At 44.5% G+C, this 27,677-nt stretch overlaps 1 protein-coding gene across 1 annotated transcript in view; it reads left to right on the forward strand.

Annotated features, from left to right (window-relative positions):
- The first annotated feature begins 1,664 nt into the window (after nt 1-1,664).
- ROR1 (receptor tyrosine kinase like orphan receptor 1) overlaps nt 1,665-27,677 on the forward strand; it is a 147,701-nt gene continuing 121,688 nt past the window's right edge. The window contains exon 1 of the mRNA XM_062497948.1: nt 1,665-1,767. Coding sequence (XP_062353932.1) covers nt 1,665-1,767 — 103 coding nt within the window. The remainder of the gene's footprint in view (nt 1,768-27,677) is intronic.

Here is a 27,677-nt window from a genome sequence, read left to right on the forward strand (position 1 = left end):
TGGACCTGCCAGCAGCCACCGTGCCATGTCCCAGTGCCTAGAATGTCCCGTGTTGCTGGGATGGTTCCTGAGGAATGGCCCCTGAGCTGTTGTTGGTTCTCAGCCTGATGTCAGAGCACCACAAACTCACCTGATGATCTTTGCTGGAGCTGGGCTTGCCTTGTTCACCTGGAGGGTGCTTCAAGGACCTAAAGTGGCAGAATCTCGAGCACTCAGGTCCCAGCAGCTGACAGTCCCTTCCATGTGTCACACCAGATCCTAAACCACATCAAGCTTGGCTCGCCTCCTCCGTTTCACCCATATTTGTTTATTGGACAGTCTTCCCGAGGGAGTGGGTAATCTCTTTTTTTCCTGGATGGTGAGAGGAGGTACAAGTGTATGTCTGTATGTGTGAGAAGAAGGTGGTTCCAGACCTCAATCTCCTTCCCAAACACACTGCCAGATGTTTATCTGCATTTCTTCCTCCTCTTGAACCTCTATTAGTGTCTGACAAGAAATACAAGATTCATATAGCAGAAGAAAAGCTTAAGGGATCTGATCTAGCAGGAAGTGAGGAGGAAATTCTTGTCCTTGTTTCCACTCTGCTTATGAGTTTTTTATTAAACAGTTTCTTGACTTTTGAAATCCTAAACCTAATCTTAGCATCCCAGGAATGTGATCAGGGAAAGTAGTTATCACTCCTAGGAGCTTCAGCCAAATTTGTCAGTGTCCTCCAACTCCAGCAAAAATGTTATCCACCATTGGCAGGAGGGAACTCCAACCCCCCTGCCCAAAATCTCAGTTTCCAATCACCAGAGAGAGGGAAAAACATACTTGGGATCTGGACAGGTTGACAAGGTGAGGATCGATCACAGGTTGGACTTGATAGTCATGGAGTTCTTTTCCAACCTCAACATTTCTGTGATTCTGTGAAAAGTGTGTCCCTCCAAGTGCAGCAATCCCACAGACTGCGGCCACTGGGTGTGGGGCACACCCTTGGAAAGGGATGGAAACTTTTCCAGTGGAGATGACCACGCACTGGAACGGATTGTCCAGAGAAGAGTGTGGAGTGTTCCTCACTGAAGATATTCCAGAACCATCCGCACACAATCCCATGCCATGTGCTCCGGGGTGTTGGACAACGGAGGCTGGACCAGATCACTCGCAGCGCTCCCTTCCAACTAATTCTGTGATTCTGTCCGTTCAGAGGCTGGACTCAGTAATCCCAGCAGGCGATTCTGTGGAAAGAGTTCCCCTCGCTAGGGAATCCCGCAGGGAATCCCTGTTCCTCGGGCAGGGAAAGCGACATCCCCTTCGCCGCTTCCCGCACAGCTCGGGGCAGGCGATCTCCCTTCGCCGCTTCCCTCACAGCTCGGGGCAGGCGATCTCCCTTCGCCGCTGCCCGCACAGCTCCGCCGGCCCCCCCGCGGGCTGCTCTGAGGGCTGAGGGCTCCTCGGCGCGGGGACAAAATGGCGTCCTCGCGGTGGCGGCGGCCGCGCGGGGGCGCTGCGGGGCCGGGCACGGTGGCAGCGGGCCGGGCTCAGGGCTGAGGGCTCGGGGCTGAGGGCGGCGGTCCCGGCCCCGGCCCCGCTCCCTCCCCGCCTTCCCCGCCCGCCCGCCGGCACAGCGCGGGACGGAGGAGCGGCGGCCCCGCGGTGGATGCGGGAGCAGCGCCGGCTCAGGAATGCAGCAGCCGGGCGGAGCGGACGGGAGCCTCCCGCTGCTGCTCCCGCTGCTGCTGCTGCTGCGCGCCGGGAGCCGAGCCGAGCCCGGGGACACCACGCAAGGTAAGGGGGACACGGCGGTCCCGGCTGGCATGAGAGGAGCCGGGCCGGCACCCAAGGGAGCCCCCGCGCCTCCTCCCGTTAACCGGCTCGGGGTTTTACGGTCGGTCTGCGTTTAATTGCTTGGTTTAAAAAGCTCTTTGCGAGCGTTGGGGTGGGTAAGCGCTCCCGGGGTAAGCGCTGGCAGGCGGTCCCGCTTGCGGTGACTGATGGTGCCCGAGGTGTGCTGTCACACTGGGCACTTGTCCCTTGGATCCCACTCTCAGAGCGTGTTTTTTTACCATCTCACCCCCCTTGTATCCCCCAAAAATGTTTGTTTGTCAATTTGTTTATTTGCGACAAAAAGAAAGCGCCGCCGTTTTGTTTTTAGAGAGTGATATCTATCCCGCGATCCCTCTGCTTTGTCGGGGTTCTGATTCCAGGCTTTTTATTTTATTTCATTTTATTTTTCTTTTTTTTTCGCGAGGGATTTATGTGTAAAACATAGCGTAGCCCAGGCATAAAGGGACCTTGGCTTTGGGATAGCTGGAACTGGGCAAGGGCTGATTCCTCCAGGCCAAGTCAGTAAAAAGTGAGCAGTGTTTTTTGGATGGCTGTATGGGAATTTCAGCGAGAGTTGGATGTGCGTGAGCTCCGGCTGCTCCGAAGTGTTTTGTGCTGGGCACTTCAATCACAACCCACCTCTGAGGAGTGCTGGTTGATAACACGTATTTAATATATATGATAATCTGTATTTAATCTTTAAAGAAGTGAAAAAAAGTGAAGGCTAAAGAAACCTGATGAAAAAGCCAAATTTTAACTCGTATTTTAAATACTGTGGGATAACTGCCTTTAAAAGTTTGCTTTTTAGCTAACAGATATAATAACTCGGTTGTCATATCCCTGTGCCTGGATTTCTGCCGCTGTTCCAGCGTGTCCCTAAGGATGCTGTTCCCGGGACTGTGTGCGAGGGAGTGGATCTGATCTCTTGGAATGACTTCCCGATGTCCCAGGAGTCTCGTGGTACAGATTCAATGGCTGGACGAGTTCTAGCTTGGGGTCGGAATTCTTCATGACATCTCAATGGGAAAATTTTCAAAAGTTGTTTTCTAGTGTCTCCAGGGAATGCTGTGTATGCTTAACAAATAGCTGTATTTTTAAAAGGGGCAAAAAAGGCTATTTTCCCCCGGGTTTTCAGATAATTTCAAAGTTTTAGGGCAATACAGGTTTTTTGTATGTTTCAAAGAGCCTGGAAGGGAGAAATAAAACCCCATTAACATAAAACGAGTGATCACATTGTGTCTGAAACTGACCTTTCGTTATTTCCTGTGCATTCTGCAATTCTGAAATACCTGAGTATGAATTCACCTTTATGTGACTACATTAATAGAACCATTATTAGACATTATATATTAATTATATTTATATGTTATATTAATGTAGTCATCACAGTGCAGGTCATGTAGTGCACATTACACCAAGAGGGGTTTCAGCTCTATGTAAGAAAGGTTTTTTTATAGTGAGAACAATAATTCATTGGAATTATTCCATCACCCAGGGATGTGGTGGAATCCCTATGGCTGGAGGTTTCCAAGATGAGACTGGATAATCTGAGCCAGGCTCCCTTTGCCACAAAAGGCTGGACCAGGTGATCCTTCCATTCCCTTCCAGCCTGGACTGTGATCTGTCACTGTGTACACTTTCATTCCCCAGTGAAATATTTCCTGTATTTTAAATAATACCTTTGGCAAATGCTTGCAGCCTGGATTCATGGGCAGATCAAGTGATTTATTTCTTTTTTATAGATAGACATCTATCACATGTTCAACCACATACTAGGTTTTCCCCCAAAGTAGGTTTTGTGGAAGAATAAAGGAACCCGAACATCCAACACCAATTTAAAAACCAAACAAAGAAAAGGCCTGTTCTAAAAAGTTTTACAGATTTCTTTAAGGTTTGGTAAATAGAATTTGCTCTATCAGAAACCCAGCCCAGACAGAATCTTCAGTCCCTACCCTTTAACCCTGACATTTTCAGAAAGAGCATGTGGACCACTGTCTCCTGCTGCTGCCTTTTTGTCTGAGACCTTTCCTTGTAGGGAGCAAAACAACCCCAAAAACTTTGTTCATCCACTGCCTTTAACTTGTGCTCTCCCCAAGAGTTCTCACGGGCTGGCCCGAGTGTTCCAAGTCAAAGCACAAAGTTAATGTCAATTTAGGGAACAGCAACTCTCCAGCTTAGATACTTTTTTACAATATGTGTCTCTGAATATTCCCAGTTCAGCTACATTATTGCTCTTCCAGATGATGTAACTCTGTGAGGAGTCACGACGGAAGGAGTGTGAATAGTAGAAAAACATTTTAAAAGCGCTCGGTAAACCCACAGATCTCTAGATTGTGTTTTAGATGGTAGGGGTGATGCTGATTCCCTTGAAAATTGTGAGATGAAGTTCCACAGCTCTTGATTAGTCCCTGTGGTTAATTGTTTCATCCCTGGCTCACAGGCTGCTGCTTCAGCCACTATCCAGGAATGAATTTAAAAGCAAATAAAATGCTTTTGTTGCCTTAAGCCTCTAAGAGGATGAGGGTAGATGTCACTGTTGGAGGTTGTAGCCTCGTATTTCTTGACAAAAGTGGCTTCAAGTAGCAGCAAATTATCTTCGGGACATCGTTTCTTTGTTTCTATAATTAACTTCTCCTGAAACTGCTGTGTTAATTGCGTCCTCGCAGGGATTTAAAGTGTTGCAAATGGGAGTTAGGCAGGGGAGTATTTTAAAGCTTGTGTATGGATTTAAGTAGGCAAAGAGAGGGGGGGGGAAAGTTTCCCTGAGGTGTGACACTGGATCCTGCTCTTTGGAAACAGATGTAGAAATCCAGCAGTCTGCTGGGACTCCAAAGAGCACCTCAGAGCTGAAAACTCTTTTAAAAATCTCTAACTAAATGCAGCTGCTTTACACGCAGCGATTGTCTTGCAAGCCAGAAACATGTAGAGAGTTAACTCAGACAAAAGAAAAAGTGTAAACCTTTCCTTCCCCAGGCCCTGGGGAAAAAAAAAAAAAAAAAAAAAAAAAAAAAAAAAACCCCAGTCATCCTCAACTGCGAATTCGATGTTCACACAGCTGTTTTGTGAAATGTTGTGTCTCGAGAAAGAGTTTTTAGGAATCTGCTTGAGGTGTTTTCTGCTGTCTCACCTTGCCGTGGGTATCCCGGTGATGGTGCTGCTGCTTCCCAGGGGAAATTGCTCCGTGGCGCAGCTGGAGAGTCTCACACCCGGGCCGGAGGTGGAGGTGTGCCGGTGATCACCCCGCCTGCATTTTGTCAGGCTTCTCCGTATCGAAACACTTTGCAAATCCAGTTATTTTACTGTTAAGATGCTGTCTTTGATCCAGGTTTCTGTTTTGAAAAATTAGCAAACCCCGTGGTGTGTCTTGAAATCAACTCCCTAAAGCTTTAGCTGCCTAAAGGTGAGCTCAAAGAAATTATGGGTTGAATAATGAAGTGACTTTGCTGGGCTTTTCGTGTTTCTTTTTCATTGTAATCAAGGAGTTATTGAGAGTCAATGAATCGGTACATTTATGAATGGAGAAGCAGTGAAATGAATAAGTGAGAGCAGTTGTCAATGATTCTTTATAAATAGCAACAAAATACTGGTGTTAGCTGAAGGGTGCTTCTGTCCCGGTGGTGATTGCAGTTTTAGATCCTTTATGATGAAGTGCTTTAAAATTCCTGAAATTCTACATTTGGCGTAAAGTTTCATTTGGTCAGGTGCTGCAGAGGAAGTTACAATTTTTTTTTTTTTTTCTGACTGTTTACAAGCAGAGTCACTGATGTCCTTGCCAGGAGTGTGGCATGTGAGAGGCTTGGACATGTTTAATGTCATTTAATTGGGCTGGAACAACAGGCTAGCCAGGAGGGGCTGTGAAGTTTGCCAAGGTGGAAAAACAGAATAATTTCAGCTTAAATATATGTCACTAGTGTGTGATGTAATGATAAAGCTCTAAATATTACTATTATTTAATAGTATAGGTTTTTGAAGTCCCCCAGGGAATAGAATGTAAAATAAAAGAACTTGCCTATATTTGGACTCTAATGCAATGCAATATTGAAAATGGTGCTCTGCCAAAGTCAGGCAGCTTGGGGAAAAGAAGTAGCTTGAGAAAGGAACCCTTTAGTGAGGAAAGCAGTAACCCAGGCTCCTCAGCCTGCTTCCATGCCAGCATCCTGGCGAGAGGAAGATTGCTTTCCAGGATCTCCTCCTGAAGTGGAGACACTGGAGTGCCACTGTTTCCAAGTAAATCTGCAGGGCAGGAGATGAAAGGAAGTGCCTGGTGGCTTGTAGAAAGAATCCCATGGTTCGTGTTGGTGGGATGGACACAGATTTGGAGGAGGATTGTCAGGTAGGATTCCTGAAAAAATGGTGCGGGGTGGTCAGCAACAGGAGCAGGAGGTACAGCAGTGCCACGGAGGGACAAAGAAATGGGCTGTGGGGCCAGGGCTGTGTGCACGGAGCTGCTCTTTCTCTGGTGTTTCTCAGCAAGTCTTTACGTGGAATTCACAGCCAAGGAGAGCAGGACAAGGCTCAGGCCAAGGCTGCTTCACCGAGCCTGTGGAGATTTTGTGCTCGATATCCTGTTCCATCAAACGCCTTTGGAGAGCTGTGTGGAGTCTGGTTGATCAGAGGGGATAAAGGACAGCAGAAGATGGTCTTGCAGGCCATGTCCTGGATCACTGCTGTTGGTGGGGGCCGGTGCTGTGTCCCTGTTGGCTGGAATGTGCCAATTTGGGGGTGCTGCTCCAAGCCTGGCTTAACCCACCCGGGCCCTGTTCAGATCTCTTTGCTCTTGTTACCAGCGCCCCAGGGAAATGGCTGAGGCTGAGTCAGGGGAGGTGTACCCTGGATGTCAGGAAAAAGGTTCTTCCCCCAGAGGGTATTTAGGCACTACACAGGTTCCTCAGGGAATGGGCACGGCCCCAAGGCTGCCAGAGCCCCAGGAGGGTTTGGACAATGCTCTCAGGGACAGGGTGGGATGGTTGGGGTGTCTGTGCACGATCAGCAGTTGGCCTGGATGATCCTTTGGAGTGCCTTCCAGCTCAGGATTCTCTGATTCTGTGATGTCACATTGCAGACAGTGTTCCTGGGCGTATTTAAAAAACCAAACAAATAAGGCAAGACCCGGTGTGTACTGGCAGCCACTGTCCCCAAGAGCTGGAGCAGAAGTGCTGGGAACTTTGTGCAGATGTTCCATGATCTCTGTAAGCCCTGCTGATGCTCTGGGCTGTGCAGAGACATGCTTTCACTCACTCACAGGTATTTGGGACTAGCTTTAAGTTAGGGCTTTACTGTCCCAATATGCACTGGGAAAGTTTCATAACTGGGTGAGTCTTGAGAAAAGTTCGTGCAGCCTCTGGGGGAAGCCTGCGTTTTATTAAAAGCTTTTTTTTCAAGCTGCTCAGGTCACATGCTGAAACTGATATGGCACAAGGGCTTCCTGTGACCTTCTGCTCCTTCCCTCCCAGGGCTGTCCCCGGTGCGTCCCCCTGTCCCGTTCCCAGATGCTCTGTCTGTCTGCAGCACAGCCCTGAACATCTGCTCCAGGCAGATCCAGGAAAGAGCTGCAATGGTGGAGCTGGGAGCTCAGCAACAGGCCATGGGAAATGGAGAGATCAGAGATAAGAGAGGGAAAAACGCTCGGCAGCTTTGTCAGCTCCTCGCACATTCCCTCCAGAGACTGGGAGTGGAGCAGGGGATGCTTTTCCCACCCTGGGAACTGGAGCTGGCTCTGGAAGGACGTGCACTTCCACAGTCACAGCCTGAGCACTCCACTGCAGAGCTGCTCTGGTGGCCCAATTCCCCCTGAAGCTGCTCAGATGAGCTTTAAAGGACGGACTGTAAATGGGAGGATGGTATAAATGTCGTGAGCTGCCTGAGGGTGTCCATGGTGTGCCTGGTCCATATGGAACACCACGGCTACTCCTGCAGAGCGAGAACCTGTGCTGGAGAAGGAGGCACTGGGATCTGGGTGGTCTTCATTTCAAAATCCGTGAGGGCCTTTGGCTCTAGCCATGTAGACATCCACTCCTGTGGAGCAGTTAATGTGCAGAGGGGCTTTGTTCTCTCTCTCAATTCAGTTTCAGTCATTCTGCCCTCAAAGATAAGTGTGACTGAACACACAGAGGTCTCTAGAAGACAGAAGGTTTGTCAGACTATAAAAAAAAATAAAATTGGTGTTAGAACTAAGATTAGACCTGGTTTTCCTCAAGTGAGGTCCTCTTTGCAAAACCTCTGTCAACCTTTCTCCTGATGGAGAGGAATCTTGCTCATTGTACAGGGAATATCTCACCTGTGACACATCTCACCTGTGACACCCTGGTGGAGTTAATGCATATCTGAGCCCTGTGCAGCCTGCACTGTATTTACAACAGTTCTTGCCTCTCCCTGTTTTTCCTGTAAGGGGTCAGTTATCGTGGGTGAGCATCTTTTCTCCAAAATTAACTTGGCTTCAAATGAAAGGAAGTGTCTTTATAATTGTTTTGTTTACTCTGAAGTACTTGATGTGCTGTGTAAGTAACAAGCATTCTGTGCGTTTTCATTTTAAATTCTTTTTTTGTATATGTTAATTATTCATTCCATATGTTTGGATTTTTCTTTATAAAACACATTATCTCTCTGTGAATTTAATGAATATCTATAGCACGATGGAGACATCTCTTTTTCTCCAGAATGTGCTGAGTGGGGAGAGCACCAGGTTGAGCTCTGCTTTCAGTGAGTTTCACTTACAGTGCCAAGAGGTCATTTAATTCCCAGCTGATTGTCAGGAAGATGGATTTATATCATTAAATACTTTCAGGAGGCCAAGGAAGAGCTCATGGTGGACCTTTGCTTCTGCCTGCTGGCATCTCTGAGGCAGAAACACTTCATGCTCACCAGAGAATGTTTCTGAACTGAGGGCCCCTGACTTTTACATTCACTTTTCTTGGCAGCCTGACAGAGCCCAAGTCTGGCAACCTTTGTAAGTGAGATGCAACAAGCCTCACTTATTTCAGCTATTGCTCTGTCACTGTGTTTTTAATTTACTGTAATTCAATAACTGACACAATGCTGGAGTAAATAAATGGGCTGTGAACATTCTCATAGACTTTGGGCGTCCAGCTCAGGGCAAGATTTAGCTTTTAATTAACACTGTCCATGAGATTTATTGTTAAAATGGCATCCTTTTAAATAAGTCAATCTGAAGTTGATTAAGAGATGAATAATTGAAACCTGGTGTGGGATAACAGAATGCATTCTAGTGGATGCAGCAGTGGAGCACCATTGGTGCTCCAGGCCCATTTTCTCCTGAGTTTTGGGTCATTCCTATAAGCTGGATGTTGTCATTATCTTTTCTGTGCAGGCTTTGTTGCTCTGCGTTTAAAAAAAAAAAAAAAAAAAAAACAACAAAAAAACCCAAACAAAAGCAGTGTTCTTCAGGATAGTAAGAACAGTAGCATTTTACCTGTGTATAAACTGCATTCTTAGTGCAGCAAAGAACTTTAGGAAGGACATCCTGGTAAAAACCCTTAAAGGGTTTTTGCTCCTTTCAGTTCCCTCTGTTACATAAATTCTGCAAAAAGAGGCCCAGGCAAGGGAAGAAGCTGTAAAAGCATCCTCTCACTTAGGGGAATCTTATTAGTAAAATTATATTTCATCAGGGATTAAAAGAAAATACTGACCTGATTTTCTTGTGTTATATAGGAAGAGATGATATCTGATTTGCCCTTTTCCTTTTGAGAGCCTGTTTGTAGGACGTGATTTATGTTCTTGCATTCTCTGTTCGTGATTGATCTTTTTTTAAATCCTAATGAGTATTTCTGACTCTGTGTAATGACCCCAGAGCAGCAGTAAAATATCCACAAACTTGAGAGTATTTGATGTTCAGAACTTAGACAATTTTCTCTTAAAACCTGTGGTCTCCTACTTTTTCCAGCAGTAAATGTGGTCCTGATATGAGGAGCTGTGTGACCAACCCCTCTCATTTTAGGCTGAAAACCTCCAGGGAATGCCAATATCAGTATCAATATCATCAATATTAATATCAATCTTTTGTTGGTTGAGCTGTTCAGGGTGAGACAGATTAGGTTGGGCATGAAGTGAACTGGGCCATTCCTTCCTTCCTGAACTGGTTTCACTGGGGAGCCGCATTTGGCACTGATCACACTTGTGGCTCTGCTTTCAACATTTCTGTAGGTCCTGATGGTTCTGGGGAAGTTCTCTGATGTGTCTTGAAAACTTCAAAACCTGAGAGTTGGTACTGGGGGAAAGAGAAAAAGGTGGTCGCAGTGTTGATAGCAGGTACAGTGAATTTTCAGGGATTTAGTTCAATAAAGAAGGAGAGACCACCTGCAAAGTGACAGCTTCTCCTTGCCATGAGAACTTTGGTTGGGTAACAATATCTGGTGGAGGAAGCAGGACACATTTACAAGGATTTTTGGGAATCTGAACGTTTAAGGTTGCTCTGTTGTCATTTATGGGGTGCGTTCAGTTCTTTCATCCAAGGTCATTCTGAAGTCTCTGGGCTCGGAGCTCTGAAGCACTGGGTGAATCTTTTTGGCCTCTTATATTTATTGTGGAGTACCTCTGGTACATCCAACTTTAAAAATCCACGGTTAGCTCTGGGAGCAACTCCCTTTCCCAGAAAGTTTTGACAGAATGCAGCACCAAAGCCTTAACTGGAGTTTTCTCTCTCAGTAAATGTGTGAAGCTGTGGCCTCAGGCATCGCAGCCCATCCAGCAGGGTCACGGCAGGGACAGCAGCGCTGGCACTGCCTTTGCTTTGAGAAAATCGGAGTTCAGGCTCCTGCACGGGTTTGTACATCAGGTGTTGTTTATTTTGTTGTCAGCTCTACAGAAATCCCCTACCCAAACCCTGTAATTGTCGGATGTTCTGTTATCCTATTCCTCCTGCCAGTTATTATCTCCTGAGATTATCAAGGGTAACTTCACCTGGACTAATTGTAATAACTGACAGAGCCCGAGGGGAAGAATTCTGTCTCGGCAGTGCAGGGAGGGATTAGGTGTGTATATATTCCATGTAATTTGCTGAGAGGTGTCTATGTACAGATCTGACAGAAGAACTGTAAAATCATTTGAAATGTTGCAAGGGATGGATGTGTGGTGATAGGAGGCTCAACTTTCTTCAGCTTTTGTTGCATTATCCCACTGAAGTGAGTTTTATGGGCTTTTTTCTGTCCTTGCCTGTGTAAGCTGGTGTCAGGCTCCTTGAGGAGGCACTTATGTTCTTGAAGGATTATTGTGTTAATTTAGCTTTCATTTCATCACGTATCAAGGCTTGATATTATCCTGCTGTTTGTTGCTCTGTTCTTACTGGGAATTACTGACACCAGAGATGTTGGGGATTACACTGGAGATGACTGAGGTGCAGCAGCGAAACAGCTTTTGATCTCTCCTTGCTTTGCTGTCTTAAAGATCCTAGAAGATCCTAAAGATCCTGGTGATGGCTCAGTCATTCAGCAGTGCTGATTAAGACGGTCAATCCGAGCAGCAGAGCCTGACAGATTTTCTGCCAGAGTTCTTTAGAGGATGCATGTAATGAATCTTTTAGTAACTTCAGTGGGCAGTTGCTTTCAGCCAGCTGAAATATTTCCTGTGTAAAGGAAGACAGAGTTTCCACGTGAAAGTCACGATGTGCCCACCCCTGGTGTGGGGTATTATGGCCTTAAAAGAGCTGCAAAGAATGAACTCAGTCCTACTAATGATGGTACTTGTTACCAGTACACAAAGAAAGTACACTGAAAATTTATTTAGATATATTTTCCTTGTTTTTAGACTGTTTTTTATTTCTCTAGAAAATGCTTTCCTGCTTTGTTTCCAGACACACTTCATCTAGCAGCGAACAAATGTGGAGTGTCCTGGAATGTTTTATTCTGAAAACCAAAGAAGTGCAGTTCCTCCCATGGACTTTGTAGGACTCAAAGTACACGTGGTGCTTAAAGAAACAGGAGAAAGGTTTTGTTTTGCTGCATGTGCTATAACTCCTGAGTGTTTCCCAACATCTCTGCTATCCAAATGGACCCTGGTAGAACCAGGATGGTTTTTGTCCTGTGTGATTTTGTCCTGGGGTTGTTCCAGGGCTCCTTTCCCAGAGGAAAGGGAACGTGTGAAACTTGAATACTCAGGATTTAGTCTTGAAGCAGGATCCAGTGTTCCCTTTGCTTCCTGCACCAAATGCCATGGGAGAAGGGATGGTTTTGATCTGTGTGTGATGTGAGGCTGGCTCAGCTTGCAGGGATGAAAGACGAATGTCACTTCCAGAGCTGCTCTGCCACGGCTGGCCCCGGCACGGACAAAGCCAGGGCTTTGCAGACAGGAAAGAAGAAAAAGCTGCTCAGGGGTGGGATTGGATTTCTCCAAACAAAATATTATCCAAAAATATTCATGGGGTTCCAACGAGCGGCCAAATGCAAATGGCTGCACTTTTTGTTCCAATGGTCTCATGCTCTCTACCAACCTGAACAATAATATCCCAATTTTTCCTCTAAAAATGTGCACAAAAGGCATCTCATTTGCCTACTAATAAATAATGCAGGATTCAGTTAAATCCTAATGAAAAGACACTGTTTCTGTGAGGAATATTCCTTGGAATGAATGTGGGACTTGAAATAATTTCCAAGTTTTAATTCCATTTGTGCGTCACAACATTCACAGTACTTGGTGAAAGCTTTTGCAACTTGAGACAATATTTGCTCCTGGAACTTATATTTAATAATTTTTTGTGCAGTTTAAAGAGAGCAGTAGTTCTCAGAGCAAGAACTTTTCAAATGTTGGAGGAATATAAAGATAAAAAAGGAAATGTTTAATGCCGTGTGTTTAAATTTTGACTGGGAAGCAACTCCTGCTCCAGTCTCTTACGTGGCTTTTTTGGCTTTGTTACTTCCCTCACCACTGCACAGAGTTGTGAGATGAGTGATTTTTTGTGTATCTACAGAAAGGATTTTATAATCCTCAGGATTTTTCCGTTTTGCCTGAATCTATCAAACATTTGTTCAGATGAAGTGAAAGGGGAGGCGGCTTCAAGTGTTTCTTTCCTGCTGCCCAGAGCTTGATCCTTTCTGGAGTTCTGCAGAATTTCCCACTTGGAGCCAAACTAGGAAACATTTTAGATACTTTGTGCTCATTCATCTTTGATGGTTGGGATTTGGGACTTGGGTGGTTTATTTTGGATTTCAGCCCAGGTGAAAATGTGCTGGAAAAGGGGTGCACCTGGCAAGGGAAGGTCTGGCAGCACCAGCACCTTGTGCCCTGGGCCAGTTTTAATCCAAGTTATTTCTGGGGTTTCCATCTCATTTCTGGATACTGGGATGTCCGAAGGTGCACGAGAGTCACCTCTGGAGACCACAAGTGCTAAAGATTTGGAAATTCACTTTTAGTGCCTGCTTGCCAGGGTGGATTTTGGTTTTGTTTTGTTTTTAGTTTCTGTTATTTGTTTTGTTATTTTTGGGGTTACTTTTTTGTTGTTGTTTTTCTTTTTTTTTTTTTTTTTAATTTTTGGTTATTTTTGGATATTTTTTGGTTATTTTTTGGTTATTTTCTGTTATTTTGATTATTTTCGTTGCTATCGTTTGTTGGTTTTGTTGTTATTTTTGTTGTTATTTTTGTTGTTATTTTTGTTATTTTTTATCGGTTCTTTTGTTTTTTAGGGTTTTTTCTTGAGTTTTTTTGTTATTTTTTAGGATTTTTTCGTTAATTTGTTGTTGTTTTTGTTGTTGTTTTTGTTGTTGTTTTTGTTGTTGTTTTTGTTAAATTTTTGCTGTCATTTTTGCTGTTGTTTTTGCTGTTGTTTTTTGTTATTGCTAACATTATCGTTTTTGTTATTAATTTTTGCTATTTTCTTCTGTTTTAATGACAAACCTGCCCTCTGTGGGACCGAACTGCTGGAGCTTTGGAGGCAAAACCTTGTGCACTGAACTTTGGTGTTTGCTGTGCCTTTGCTGAAAGGTTTGTTCAGAAATGCTGGGAGGTTTGAAGGCTCCATCCCACGGTGCAGCTGCTCTTCACTCCCATTCCCTGGGGCTCTGATGGATCATTTCTATTGGCAATTCAAGGTCCTGCAAGGTTGTTTGGATTTCACTGGGTTCTTGTGCCAGCCAACAACTGCTTGGATGTTTTCTATTAACATGCCTTTCGTTTTGGGAATGTGCTTTGCTTAATTGGATCTTTAAAGCCACAGGGGGATATTTTGACCAAACCTGTTCTTCCTTAAACTCAAGTGAATTCAGAATAAATGCATCCTGTACCTGATACTGGTAATAAATAGTTAAAGAGTCTGTGATAAATGCTCCATCGCATACTTTGCATTTTTATTTTTTTAAAAAGTGGTGTTTAAATGCATTTTTTGAACACATGGAGCACTTAAAGATTTACCTGAAGCCCCTGATGTGTTAGAGATGTGCTGCAGTTCAGCCCTTACAGGCACATGATGAGCAGCAGAGCAGCACAAGCCATGAAGTCCTGCAGCAGTGCCAGCTCCTCAGTTGGTTTGTGTTTATAAACAGATGCTTCTTCTTTAATCTGGGGAGAGCTTGGTGCATTCTCCACAGAGGGGCTGATTTACCAAGAGATGCAATCAATTTGTTTCCAAGCACAGACATGTCTGGGCTAATACAACGCAGGCACACCAATAACAATGCAGTTTTTAATGCTTTCTTCTTATTTTCTATTTTTTACTGACTGGGGTTATTAAAAAAAAAGAAATCTGTCTGTACCAATCTAATTTTCAGTGGAGAAGGTACTTGGGAGCAGGATTACAGATGTTCACGTGCCCAGACCCTGTAGGAGTATTAATGAATGAAAAAAGCTGCAATATTATTTGCCATGGCAGCTGCAATGATTGATCTGTTTTTTCTTTAAGAAACCTTATTTATCTTAGAAGCTTTATATCTCAAATAAAATTTGGGAACTACACTGGTGATGATTTAGTTTAGAAAATAATGTCAACACCCCAAAGGATTTCTGGTCTTTGATTTTTCCAGTGTCCAATGGAAGCCTTGGGTAGGGGCTGAATAATGTCTGGTTCTGACTTCTGTTGCAGCACACAGAGAAATGTCTTGACAGCTTTCAAAACAATAATATCTTACTTATGTTTCAATATATGAATAACAGTCCAGGCCTTCTAGAGATAATCTTGCTGTAATGCAGTTGTGTAACATGCTGCAGCCAGATGAATGGAAACCCTTCAGCATTTGGAAGAACAGGAATATATCCCTTTAATAAATGCGTGTTGTAGCAGGGATGTGCAGAGACATTGTTTCACTGAACCACGCTTGTGTTCTCTCAATTACGAGGTGCAGTTAGCACCAGAGCACACCATACTCCTTCCTCCTGGTGCTGTTTCTTTCCTCTTTTCTAATCTCTGCTCTCCAGTGTGGTTTTTCTTCTTCACGGTCCTTGGGAGTCTTGTTTTTCCAAAGAGATCCCCTGCTGACTATCGCAAGGTCTGTTTGAGAAGTTTCTTCAGCTCTGATTTAAAAGAAGTTGTTCCCTTTGATTACTGAAACCATTGCTGTGTTGTCTGCTGGTGTCTTTGTGGTGGCAGAGATGGGGAAGAGGCCAAAGAGCTGCTGGTGCTTCCCGGTCCCTCTGCCGTGGTGATGCCTCGTCCAGCTGGGATGTCCTTGGGATCCCCGGGCTGTGGCAGTGAGCCTTGGCAAGGAGGCACTGGTGGGAGGCACCTCTGGGCAAAGTGCCCCTGGAAAAGCTGGAAAAGAGCACTGCTGCAGATGGCTCTGGTGCTTCCCGGCAGGCAAATGCTGTGCCAGGGTCCGGTGTTTTATCAGCCACAGCAAGAAGTGAGAACTCCTCCTGCTGATCTCCTTCCCCAGGCAGTGGCTGTGGGGAGGGAAAACACCTCGGGCTGTTACCTCCTCCTCGGGGCTGGTTTCATTTCCCTTTTCCTATCACTGCCCCACTGCCTGCTTTGCCTTTTTTCTTCTGTTGCCAGTGAGTGGTGCTAATTGATTCTTGTCTTGAGGAAATCTGTGAAAGCAGCAGCTGCCCTTTGCATTTAATATCTGCTGGTTCCTAGATGGCTGCGGTGGCAGAATCTCAGTGCTCAAACTGGGGACATCTGTGTTTGTTCAAGGAACAACAGGGGATGCAGCGGATGGGAAAGAGATGAAGTTTGCTGAGGCACCAGGAACTGGCAAGATAACTTAAAGAAAGTGTTAAATAACAATCACTGCTCAAGGCCCCAGTCCAGCAGAGCACTTACCCATAGACTGGAACTGTAAACAGTGCAGTTGATTTAAACTGGGCCCAGTTTTGTGTTTAATGTTAGATCCCGCCTGAGTGCCTTCCTGGAGCAGCGCCTAAGTGAGTGAGACTTGGAGTTGTGTTTCATTTACGGGAGTGAGACTTGAAAGTGAGACCTGACTGCTGCTTAGTGGTGTCCTGGGACATCCAAGAGGCTTTTTAGGGCTCTACCCCTGCTGCTGCTTTCCCTGCCACTTGCAAACCTGCTGCTTTTTCCTCTGCTTGTTTCCCTGCTCCCGATTCCAATGACTTCTGCAGAATGGGAATGTGAAAGATGTAAATCGTTCATTGCATGCCAGGGCAGTGGTGTCACTGGTCATGTTTTCCAAGGGCCTCAACCCAGCTTGTGTGGTGGAAGAACAGGAAGGGAAGGAGCAATAAATCAGTGATGTAGAGTCGGCATTGATATATTCTCAGTTTTACCTAAATACACATTAAACTCGAGGCAAGGCTTGAAAACACAAATGTAGATCATCTCTTTGTGTGCCTCTTCAGTGGATTTTAGAAGAGTTTCTTAAGGAAATGGGACTTTTCCAAACAATTCTTTCCATATGACTTTGATTAGTGGGAGGAACTTTCCTGGTGGGTTGATCCCACAAACTCTTTTGCAAGTTGTCTTTGCTCCAGAGGGCTGAGTGCTGGCTCCAGGGAAATCTGCCCTTCAGGGAACGACTCTGCTGCAGGTTTACCATGCACCTGCAACAATCCCACTGAAGCTGGATAATAATGTTTACCCACCTGTGTAATACAAGTTCAGATCCTTGAATGAAAGGCCCCACTGTGCAAAAATACAAGGTAGCACTCTTGGGGGGAGGGGGGCATTCTGTACCTGCAACTTTAGACTATTTACAGTGAATGTAGGGAAGGTTTCATTAATGAAAAGGTGAGGTGTAGCTGGTTTGCACTCATGCAAAGAAATAATATTAAAGAACAACAAAGAAATAATATTAGAGAACAGCACTGCAGTCGTCACTATCTTAGTATTGGCAAAAATGTGAAGGATGATTTTCTAATCCTTTAAGTGTGGAAATTCTCCTGCTGATGTTCCTGTTGAATATTCCTGTTATTGAATATACATATTGAGTATCCTGCCTGCTTCTTCCTCTCCTGGATTGTGTGATTCCTGATTAAGTGTCAGCAGCAGGGAAATGAAAGGGAGGTGGCAGAGGAAAAAGGTTTTGACAGGTGGATGATGAAGAAGAGTGAAGATGAGAGTCAAATTTGCTAATCAGTAATGCATCCAGAATACAATATTTATTGTGTGTTGTACCCGTGGGGCCTGGACAGGATTTATGGCACAGTCCAGGCTCTACAAAGTTCTGGCAAGGAAGAGGCTCCTTTCTCTGGAACTTCCACGGTGTAGAACTCAGTGGTGGTGATGGCAGCAGTGAAACTCCAGTGACTAAAACAGGAGTTTGCCTCTCCCCTCAATATTTATTCAAGAAACATGGAGAGAAACTTTTTATGAGGACATTTAGTGACAAGACAAAGGGAATGGCTTCAAATTGAAAGACAGGAGGTTTGGGTTGGATATTGGGAATAAATTCTTGGCTGAAAGGGTGGACAGGCCCTGGCACAGGGTGCCCAGAGCAGCTGTGACTGCCCCTGGATCCCTGGAAGTGTCCAAGGCCAGGCTGGACTTTGGGGCTGGGAGCAGCCTGGGACAGTGGAAGGTGTCAGAATTGAAACAGGATGAGCTTTAAGGTCCTTCCCAGCCCAAAGCATTCCAGAATTCCATGATTCTGTGTGACTAAGAGTGTGAGGAGTAAGGGAAGCTTGGAGCTACTTTCCAACCTCTACCTATCTAGAGATTTGACCAAAAGTCACAAAACAGGTTAAAAATAAAGCCCAGGCTCTCCCAAGGCTGCAGAAGCACTTGATATATGCTCCCTAAAACAACTCTTGAGAAGTAAATGAAAGAATATAGAAAATTATTGAATAGTCAGGGCCTCTGTTAACCTTCAGCTATGGGGGATGTGTGTGCAGCACTCACTAAAGGACCCAGAGTTGTTCCTACAGGAGCCTCAGGGCAGGAAATCCACCTGACAAAGCTCTAATTTGGAGACCTGTGTAAAACACCTTTCCATAAGGCTTTGTTTCCTATTCTCTTGGCTGAATCTTCTGGCAAATTTTCCTCGAGCTTTACGTGCACAAACTGTATCGTTGTTTTGGAAAATGCAAGCCTGACCACTGTAAATGGGTTTATATTTCCAACAGGGCAGTTATTTAATTTCCTGTTGGAAGTCTGCAAATGTTGGCACTGTTCACTCTCTGGCAGGGAGCCAGGGGAGAGCACGGTATCATGAACGGGCTGCAGCCCAGTGGAGATTTCTTTTGGTTTCATCCAAACTTTTAAGACTGGGCTATAACAAAACGCAGTTTTTGATTGAACTTCATAAAAGCAGGCAGGGAAATCAGGGGAAAGGAGGTGACAGGATGTTCTCTGGGATGAGAACAGCTTTTGTCCTTCCTTGCCTGCTCTTGGCCTGGACTAATCCTCATTTTGTTGCAGATTTAATCTTGCTGGGTAGATTTCCACTGAAGCAGCTCAGAATGAAGGCTGAGGGCTAATCCTGGAATTGGCTCTTTGGGTACAAACCCATTCCCTGTGCACTTATCTTCCTTGGGATCCACAGCACAGCCCCTGTGGCAGGATGGATGCCAAGGCTTGGGTCTCTGATAGTGACAGTGCACGACTCGAAGTCCTGAAGCCACCCAGGTGCATTCCCAAAGGATCCCTCAGCATCCAGAGGCCTGAGCTGTCTGGAAAACGCCCTCTTTAGAGACAACCACTTGGAAAGCAAAGTCTCGTAAACAAAAAACGTATTTTTGTTCAGAGTTTGTTTTCAATACCCCGACGCAAGTCAGCAGAAATGAATCAGGCTGGTTTGCTGTGAAGACACATCATTTATTTCAGGTGTCTGGCACAGGCTCTCTGTACTTGATGATGCTTCAGGCGAGGCCCTTTCCCCATGTGGACCTTCTGGTGCCCCATTTCTGCTTCCCAGCTCTGCTCCTGGAATTCTCCATTTCAGTGCGGTTTGCAGCGGGGACAAACCCTTAAATCTCCATCTTGAACTCAAAGGAGCCAACTTCATTTTCTTCCACGAGTTTTTCACTTTGAAAGGAGCTATTTGTGGAAAATAAATGGTCAAATGATGTGGGAGGCTCTTCATCACTTGGGAGCCTTTAAATCAGGGCTGATTTGGGGAACAATGTGCTCACAGCCACAGTGGGAAATGTGCAGAACTGCTGGATACAGGGAATTGTGGCGCGTGTCATGCAGGGGATCAGATTTAGGATTATTGTGGCCTCTCCTAAATCTCCCATAAAGCAGTCCTTGAGTGTAATCTGTTTGGATTTCCCCTGCTCTGGGCTGGAGCAGCTGCTTTTTCTCAGGGATCCAGGGATGGAAGAGGAGCTGCCCGTGGAGAAACGTGCACCATTTCTATATTAGACTCACTTTGCCTGGATTAGGGGGAGCAGGAGTAGGAAGAGCTGGATGATGGAAAGCAGAAAGAGGATATAAAGCAGGTTTTGACCACCTGTCATCCTTTGGTGTTGTTTCTTGAATGATATTCTGGGGGCTGATAATATGTAGCTTAAGGCCATTGATATGTGTTGAATCAGAATGGGAAGTACCCAAATAAATTTTGTGTGTCAGAATATCAGGTTGGGTTTTTCCCCTTGAGTCCTGAGAACCATGAAGTGCAGCTAAAGTTAAAGGCACATAAACACAAACCACATAAAACATGTAAAAAATGATGTGCCCAGACTGATGCACTGCAAAGATGTACTTTCATATTTTTGTGATAATTTATTTAATAAGATCTGGAGGTTTTCTTTTCATTCATTTTTAAACAGATGAATGCACTTATTTGTATTTACATCATCTCCAGGCAACCCAGAGAGTGTTCTTTCCATATGCTCATGGAGCTCACAGCAGCAATAAGTGCAGAGGGACAGGAGAGACCCTCTGGTCCTTTACAGTTTCTTCTGGGTGTTAAATTTCATGCAGAAAATATGGTTCTTATTGCAGCTTGGCAAGCATCAGGAAAAAGCAAATCTTCTCAATGTTCCATCGAAAAGAAATACTGTGCACTCTGTTTTTATTTCTCTGGTGATAGTATCCAGGAGTTACTGATTTTTTTTTTTAACAGTAATTTTGATCAAGGATGCTCAGAACTGTTTACAAACAGTTTTGAATTTTTCACTGTGGCTTGCTGTGGGTTATGTATTGTTTTTCCTTTTAGATGCTTGTAGAGGAGTACAGGTTAAATCTCTTATGAGATCCCCCCCAAAAAAATCCCATAGCAGGTTTGGGAATAAAAGCTGGGGATCTGCTCTTCCACATGTCTCTTTTACCAAGAAATCCAAGATCAAAGCATTTTTATTTATTTCTTTATTTGAGAGTAGTGTGGGGCCTATCTAGGTGTGCCATATGAATCCTTATTCCTGAACCCAAACTTCTCAACCACTGCCTCCTATCCATGTCCTTCCCAATCCTGCAGGAGCCTCCTGCCTTTCCCAGCTGCCCAGGTTGGTGGATTTGGGAAGGGGAGTGAGATATTGATGGGAAGAAATCATTATCAGTTTGGTTTTGGAGGTGGTAATTATTTCAAAACTTTATTTCGTAAAACAAATGCACTTTGTGGCATTTCTTAAAATTGTCCAATGTGGGGTTGAAATGCTCTTTTCTCAATTATAAAATGACAAAGTGCTCATGAATTTGTTATTGTGACTTTGGGAAGTATTTTAATGAACGATTTTAAATGATGGAGTTCAAATTCCTTAGGAAATAGGGATGATATAAAAATACTGTTAGACTAAGGTTCATATCTTATGGGAAGCAAATCTGGAGAGACAAAGCATTTAAGGGAACCTGTAGTTACTTATGGAGAACACTATCATACTTTTGATTTGGGAGTGCTGGGTGTGAATAAAAGAGAGAGAGAGGCCCTGGATAGGAGAGGAATGTATTTTAAATACATTTTAAATTTGAAATTACCAGAGTTCAGTACAAAAGTTTAGGATAAACACAGTAACAAAATCAGAAAAGCTGAGGCACAGAACGAGATTGAAGCTCCAAGTGATAAGGAGGGGAGCAGGAAAAGGGAAAGCCAGGAGAAAACGCTGACTTGTGACTCAGCGCACAGGAAATGTTCTGGAGAGTGAAACCGAAGGCTGAAATCCTTCATGCTCTTTTTTTTTGCACTGCTTTTGACCCTGCCCTGAAAAACCCAGCAGACACCAGGAATGCAAAGACATCAGCACTGCAATCTCAGCCCAGACTGAGAAAAAACTGTTAGGGAATACTTGGAAAAATTAGAGGCTTTTGGATTTCTCCTGTCAGTTCTTCAACCTCTGAGGAAGTTGCTCAGCCTGGGTCAGGCTGAGGAGTGAGAGACCCTGTCTGCTGATGGGGGGAAGCCTAAAAAATTGTGAAGGAAGCAAAAAATGAGTGTGAGGATTTCAACATCAATCTGCTTAGCAGCAGATAAAGTATTTGTGGGCAGCTGGGAGATAACAAGGAGATAAATAGCGAGCTAAAATGGTTTTGTGGGGGCCAGATCCTGTCACACCAACCTCCTTTCCCCTCAGAGCCAGCTTATCAAGCCCTGGAGGGGACACAGTGACGTGTCTGGAGTTGGTGTCAACTTGAGGTGGCAGGGACAGGCACAGGGGGCTGAGTGAAACTCTGTAAAGGCAAGACTGGAGTCACTTCCATGCAGGGAAAACAGAGAACCTCTAAATCTCTGGAAAACCTTGGGCCTGGTGGTTTGGTTCTTCTGGGAGCAAACTGGGAATGGGAGCAGCAGTTGTGCTGGAGGGAGGGATGGGAGGCAAGCTCAAAACGATCTTGCTAAACTGGAGAAATGGAAGAAATACGATGATGGAATAAGTGCAACGTATTAAACTCCTGAAGGAGAAGGCACCTGTGTAAATGACAGAACAGGAGCTGGGGGGCTTGCAGCTCTTTGGGAAGGATTTGGGAGCTGTGGTGGGAGGGGAAGGGAGCCGAGCCAACGGAGCTGCAGTGTGAGGGGAAGGCAAACGTTGTGTTTGGCTGTGCAGCAGCAGCACAAGCAGCAGGGCACAAGAAGTCTCTGTCCCTCTGCTCAGCAAGGGACAGACCTCAGCAGCAGGAAAAGTGGGTCTGGAGAAAGGCAGGGACCAGCTGGAGAGCTGCAAGAATGGAAAACCTCTCACTGATAAGGATGGGTGAGCTTTGATTGCATCACCAAAAAGGAGGAAAAAGGAGAAAAAAAGGATATGTTGTGAGTTGTTACTACATCGGCTGGTACAAGGAAGAAGAGAACAGCTTATTCCAAATAGCAGTGATTGCTAAGACAAAAGATATTTGACTTAATTTAAAGCAGAATAGGCTTAATTTAGATATGAGAGAGGAAACTTGCCAGGGTGAGGAGAATAAAGCCTTTTGTAGTCTTGGGAGGCTGTGAGGGCTGTGTTTTAACAAGAAATCAGATTTACATCTGTTAGCACATGGTTTGGGAGCGGCATGGCCACAGGACTGTGCCCCATCTCCTTTACCCTGGATATCTTGGTGACTCTAAAGGGATCCTGGAGAAACCAAAGCTTCCATTTAGTCTTTGTGAATATTTCCCTCACTTGTTTATTCAGACCTTTACAGATACACTCCTTAATTAAAGCAATAATGCTATCATACTGAAGTTTTTTCACCTGTCAGACCTGATGGAGTATAAAATGCTTTTTGATACGAACTCTCACAGACAACAAGCATGATTCAGACCTAAACTGTATTCCATGATCCTGCAACCTCCTTCTGTCCTTGCTCCTGGGAATTCCCATAAAAAAGGGAGTTCCTGCAGTGCACATCCCTGGTGCTGTGGGTGGTATTCATTCACCTGTGGTGTTTCTCTCAAATCCTATTTGTTTTTGCTCCTAGCAAAGTACATTTCTAGTTCTGTCCAAGGAGATGACAAATATATCTACTTTATGAATCACATGAGTCACTTGAGAACAGCAGAACATCAAACATTCTGGAAGGATTGAGCATGTCAGAATCTCTCAAATGTTTTTGCTGTATCTGTGTAATAGTCTTTGATTCACTTCTGCCTTCCCAAGTAGTTCAAGTCTGCCAAGAAGCCTCATCACTCGACACCAGCCCACAAATCTGAATAGACTTGGGTTCACTGTCGTTTTGAGTTAATGCATCAGTGATGAGTTCAGTCCAAGAGCAGAAAAAAAAAAAAATAAAAATCTATTTTCCAGGGTTGTGTGAGCCATTAAGAGGGGTAGCTCTGCTGGGACTAGTTTAGATCTAAGTTAAATACCAGATAGGAGGGGTTGTCTGTACTGAAAAATAAGTAGTCTGTTGTTCTACAGAAAACAGAGGCCTGTTTCTCTCTGGACAGGTGTCTAACTCACAATTCAGGCCCCAAAGGATGTGTCTGTTGAAAAGAGAAGGCAGAGATTACCAGGAAAGAAAGGCATGCCCTGCTCAAATAACAAGTATTGCTTTCCCTTTTCTCCTTCCTCCTTCCCCCCAAAATACATGGAGACTAATACAGCCCACCCCTTTTTTAATACTCAATTTTTTATTCAAATAGGCTGACCTGTAATCTCAGGAGCCTGAGGCTGTGTTTAGCTTTTCTTCCTTCCATTACAAATCCCAGCAGTTGTTTTTTGTTTTTTTTTTTTTTTGCCCCAGTAATCTCCATCTGACATCACCCTGTTTATGAAGTTTGCTTCTGTTCTAGAAATATCAAACTCAGCCTTTTATTAATCAGGCTTTAGGTAAGGAGATTTGTGTCCTGTGCAATGGTGTCAGTCAGTTGTGCCAGAATCCTGCTGTTTTCCAGCATGCAGAATGCTTGAATTTTATAAATTGTGGAATCCTTGTAATGCTGCTCCAGGGAACTTGGGGTCACCTATTCCAACCTCTGCCTTGCAATCCAACCTCTGCCTGTTTTCCCTTCTCTGTGGTTCTGTCACAAAGGAAGGAAAAGGGATTTAGGTGGCAATAAATGGATATTTGTTTGTAAAAGCATCCCCCACACCTGATTTCTGCTGTCTGCCTGAAAGGAACGTGAAGTGACACAGGAGCAGTAAGGTCAGGGGCTGTCACTGCACTGCCCTGGGAGCACATCTCTTATATCCTATAAAAGTTTCCAACAAATTGGGCTGCAGCCCGGAGGAAAAAGTCCAAAATCAATTCTGCGTTTTTATTTTGTGGAAATTAAACCTGTTGGAGGGAAGTGGATGGTGTTTTATGCACATCTTGGTGCTACCAGCAGGGCCAGGGGTGTTATTTGAAGCGAATAGGAGGGACTCAATGCAGATGAGGAAACCTCAGCTAAATTCCAGAGTTTCCTACGAATAAAATCTCTGGGAGTGGATAATAGTGCAAGGGAGGTTATTGGAGCTGCAGTGCTGGAGATGTTGAAGTTGGACAGGGCAGAGCTAGGGGGGGTTGCATTCCTGGCAGCGAGTCCTGCCTGGCACTGGCTTGGATGCACAGGTTGGTCCAGCCCTTGGGAAATCAATGGGGGCCTTTGAGCTCCTGGATCAGCCTTTGCTGACTGAAGATGTCTCTGCTCTTTCTGGGATCCCTGTCAGGTTTAAATGTCGGTGCAGATTTCCTCTGCTGGAGGAGGGCGTGAGTGACAGGACCAAATTTGTTGTCACTATAAAATAACCTGAATCTGCTACCTCAGTATTTTATAATATATGGATAATAGACATTCCCCTTTTGAGATGGGAATGTGTCTCTTTCCCTTTAGGACTTTCACAAGCATATTCTGAACCTACATCTATTTCATTAATACTGAAATCACAAGATTTTTTTTTTATTTTTTTTTTTCTGCTTCGTGCAAAGTCCCTGTAACGAGAGCCTTGGTGGTCTGGAAAGAACCCCAAATATAGATTTGCTCGATAATGTGCAATGTAAATAAAATTAGTAGCATGTGCTTGCCTGTTTGTTTGTTTGTTTTACTAAGGAGGAAAGGTCTGCAGGAACATAATGCACACCAAATCCAGGGCACAGGGAGGAACTGTGCGACATCCTTAGGTTTGTTACCTCCAATTGTGGAACTGCTCTTAGGCTTCACATTCCAGAGCAATAAAGAGCTGTATTTTTAGTCTCCCAGATTTAAATAACACAGTGTGATCCCCTGATATTGCTCAGTCTCTGTGGGAAAGAGCTGTGGCATATTGTATTTTTCCTCCCTCATTTCCCTGCCATCTGTAGTTAATAGAATAAGGGTGGGTGGGATGCTTGTGCCCGGATGCAGCCACCACACTGAGGGAAGTTTCAGGCCCTTTGGCTTTTCCAGTGCCCCTATCTTAGAAAATCAGTTGCTTAAACAATGGAGCAAGTTCCTCCTGGATCCATGAATTCCTTCTGCTGGCATGTGGCAGCTGCCTGCCACTTGGCTTCTTGGCATAAAATTCTGGTCCTTAGATAGTTAAAGCTTTCTTCTTAATAATCAGCTTTTGTTGGAGCTTATATAACAAAAAAATTACTTAAATCTATAAAACCATATTTGTGTTCCTAGAATTGTTTGGGAAAATAGCAACTGATTTTTTTTTTTTTTTTGGTTTTGTTGTTTCTTTGTCATCCTCTGAGCTTTGGCACTGTTGACACTTTTCTACTTCTTTCTGTGGTAAATGGGAAGAGATTTTTAAGTCCTTGCACAGCACGGGGCAGCTGCACAGAAAAGGAGACAGCCTGGACCCTTCTTCTTTCTGCCTTGCCCAAAATCCACAGGGCACATTTGTGGCCACCCTTTTGGATCCTCTCCTGAACATGAATTCTTTCCCACAGCCAGTTAGGCATTTCTAAATGTGTTGGGGTTTTTCTGTTTTGTTTTTTCTTCCATTGGAAAGACACATTTGGGTATTAAACATGTGCTTGGAGTGTCATCTTCAATGAGGAGAAAAGAGAGGGAGAAAGGATTTTAGCTGAGTGCAGCAAACTCATTTCAGATTTTCCTGAGGTTCCGTGTGTGGTTCTGGCACTTGGGAAACCAAAAGCTCTGCATCTCTGAGCACTGGGCTGCCATAATTTTCCTCAAATGAGCCAAATGAGGGGTTGTTCAGAGTTTCAGCCCAGAAAGGGAGCATTGCTCAGGGGCAGGTCTCTCTGTGCAGGTATTGGATTTTTGACACCACAAGGAGGGATGAAGTTTAGTATCCCTCCCTTAAATATTGCTGCTGAGCTGAACTTCAAAGCACTGTGGAGTGGTTTCCACACTGATTTTTGGCTAAACCACCATTTTCTCATATTTTCTGGTGCTCACAGTTCTCAACACTTGTAAATACCCCAAAACCTTATGATCCTCGACATCATTTTCCTCGTTCTCCTCCTTAGGCAGGCAAAAAGTGCTATTCCCATTGCTCAGCTGGGAAATGGATCCCTAGAGAGGTGAAATAACTCTGTGTAGGCTGACACCTTGAACTCAGCCATGAGCAGAGGTTTTCCAGCCTGGGGAGTGCTGCATGCAGGGCAGGAGGATGAAGGAATAGTTTTGCCTCCTGATGAAAATTCTTCCTCCTGCTCTCCCCTTACTCCAAACTCTGCAAGTTCCAAGGAGCTCGACCCCACTCCCTTCCAGGGTGGCTTCAAACTCTTGCTAGGAAACCCTCATTCACTTGCTTAGCTATTGCATTTTTTTTTTTCCTTAATAAATCTGACTTTACTTGCAAAACTAGAATTTACAGCAACATTATCTTTTGCAGTACTTTCAGCAGAAACCTGCCCTAATACTGTTTTGTTAGAGTGCCAGGTTTGTGATTCAGCTTTTAAATCTGGCATGGCAAAAAATGTTGTTAGACCTGAGTTGGTGTTTATGAAATAATTTTCCATGAGGTGTGCTTGAAGCAGTTTTTTCATGTATTTTGGGTTAACTTTCCCTGTTTTGAGCACTTTGTGCTTTACATGCCTTTCTCTGCAGTGAATTTTTCCAAGTTTTCAGCTGCTCCCACTCTGCCAGCAGAGTGGAAATCCAGGTTGTGTTTTTATGACAAAACTCCTACACTTTGCCCCTGTAACTGCACTTATAATTTTGGATTTCAGGGCCTGAGAAGCTGCAGATTGGCCCAGATTTTAGAAGAATTGGCCTGTCCACATTGCAGAGGTTGGAATTGAGGTTTGGAAAGCTGCACTGCTTCCTGGCAGTGCTGTTGGGGACTTTGTGAGCAGCATGAACAGGGTTAATTCCAACCCTGCTGGAAGAGTCTCCAGGCTGGTGGTGAGGGAATTGACCTGCCCTGGCTGGAACAGCAGGGAATTAATAGAAGTTTTCTGCTCTATTCAGAGCAGGGTAGTGAAGCAGCTGAACTTCCCACCAAACTCTGTTTTCTATTGTACTTTTAGTGCCAGATTTCTGTAGAGCTGGACTCCAAAAGACAAATACCCTTCCAATTCCAACACTCCCGCATTTAGGCTTTAAAAATCCTAATAATCTCTAACAATACCAGTTTTATTTAAACAAGGCCGGGGGAAAGGAGCTTTGCTGCTTGCAACCAAGAACATTCAATATGTTTCAGAATAAAGTGTGTCAATAAATAGGGCACACTTACACTCGTGTGCTGAGATAATCTTATCTCGACTTTTCTTGAGAAGGAAAGTTTTGATTGGGGTGAAT

The sequence above is a fragment of the Cinclus cinclus genome, chromosome 8 (assembly GCF_963662255.1).
Source record: "Cinclus cinclus chromosome 8, bCinCin1.1, whole genome shotgun sequence".
Classification (NCBI taxonomy): domain Eukaryota; kingdom Metazoa; phylum Chordata; class Aves; order Passeriformes; family Cinclidae; genus Cinclus; species Cinclus cinclus.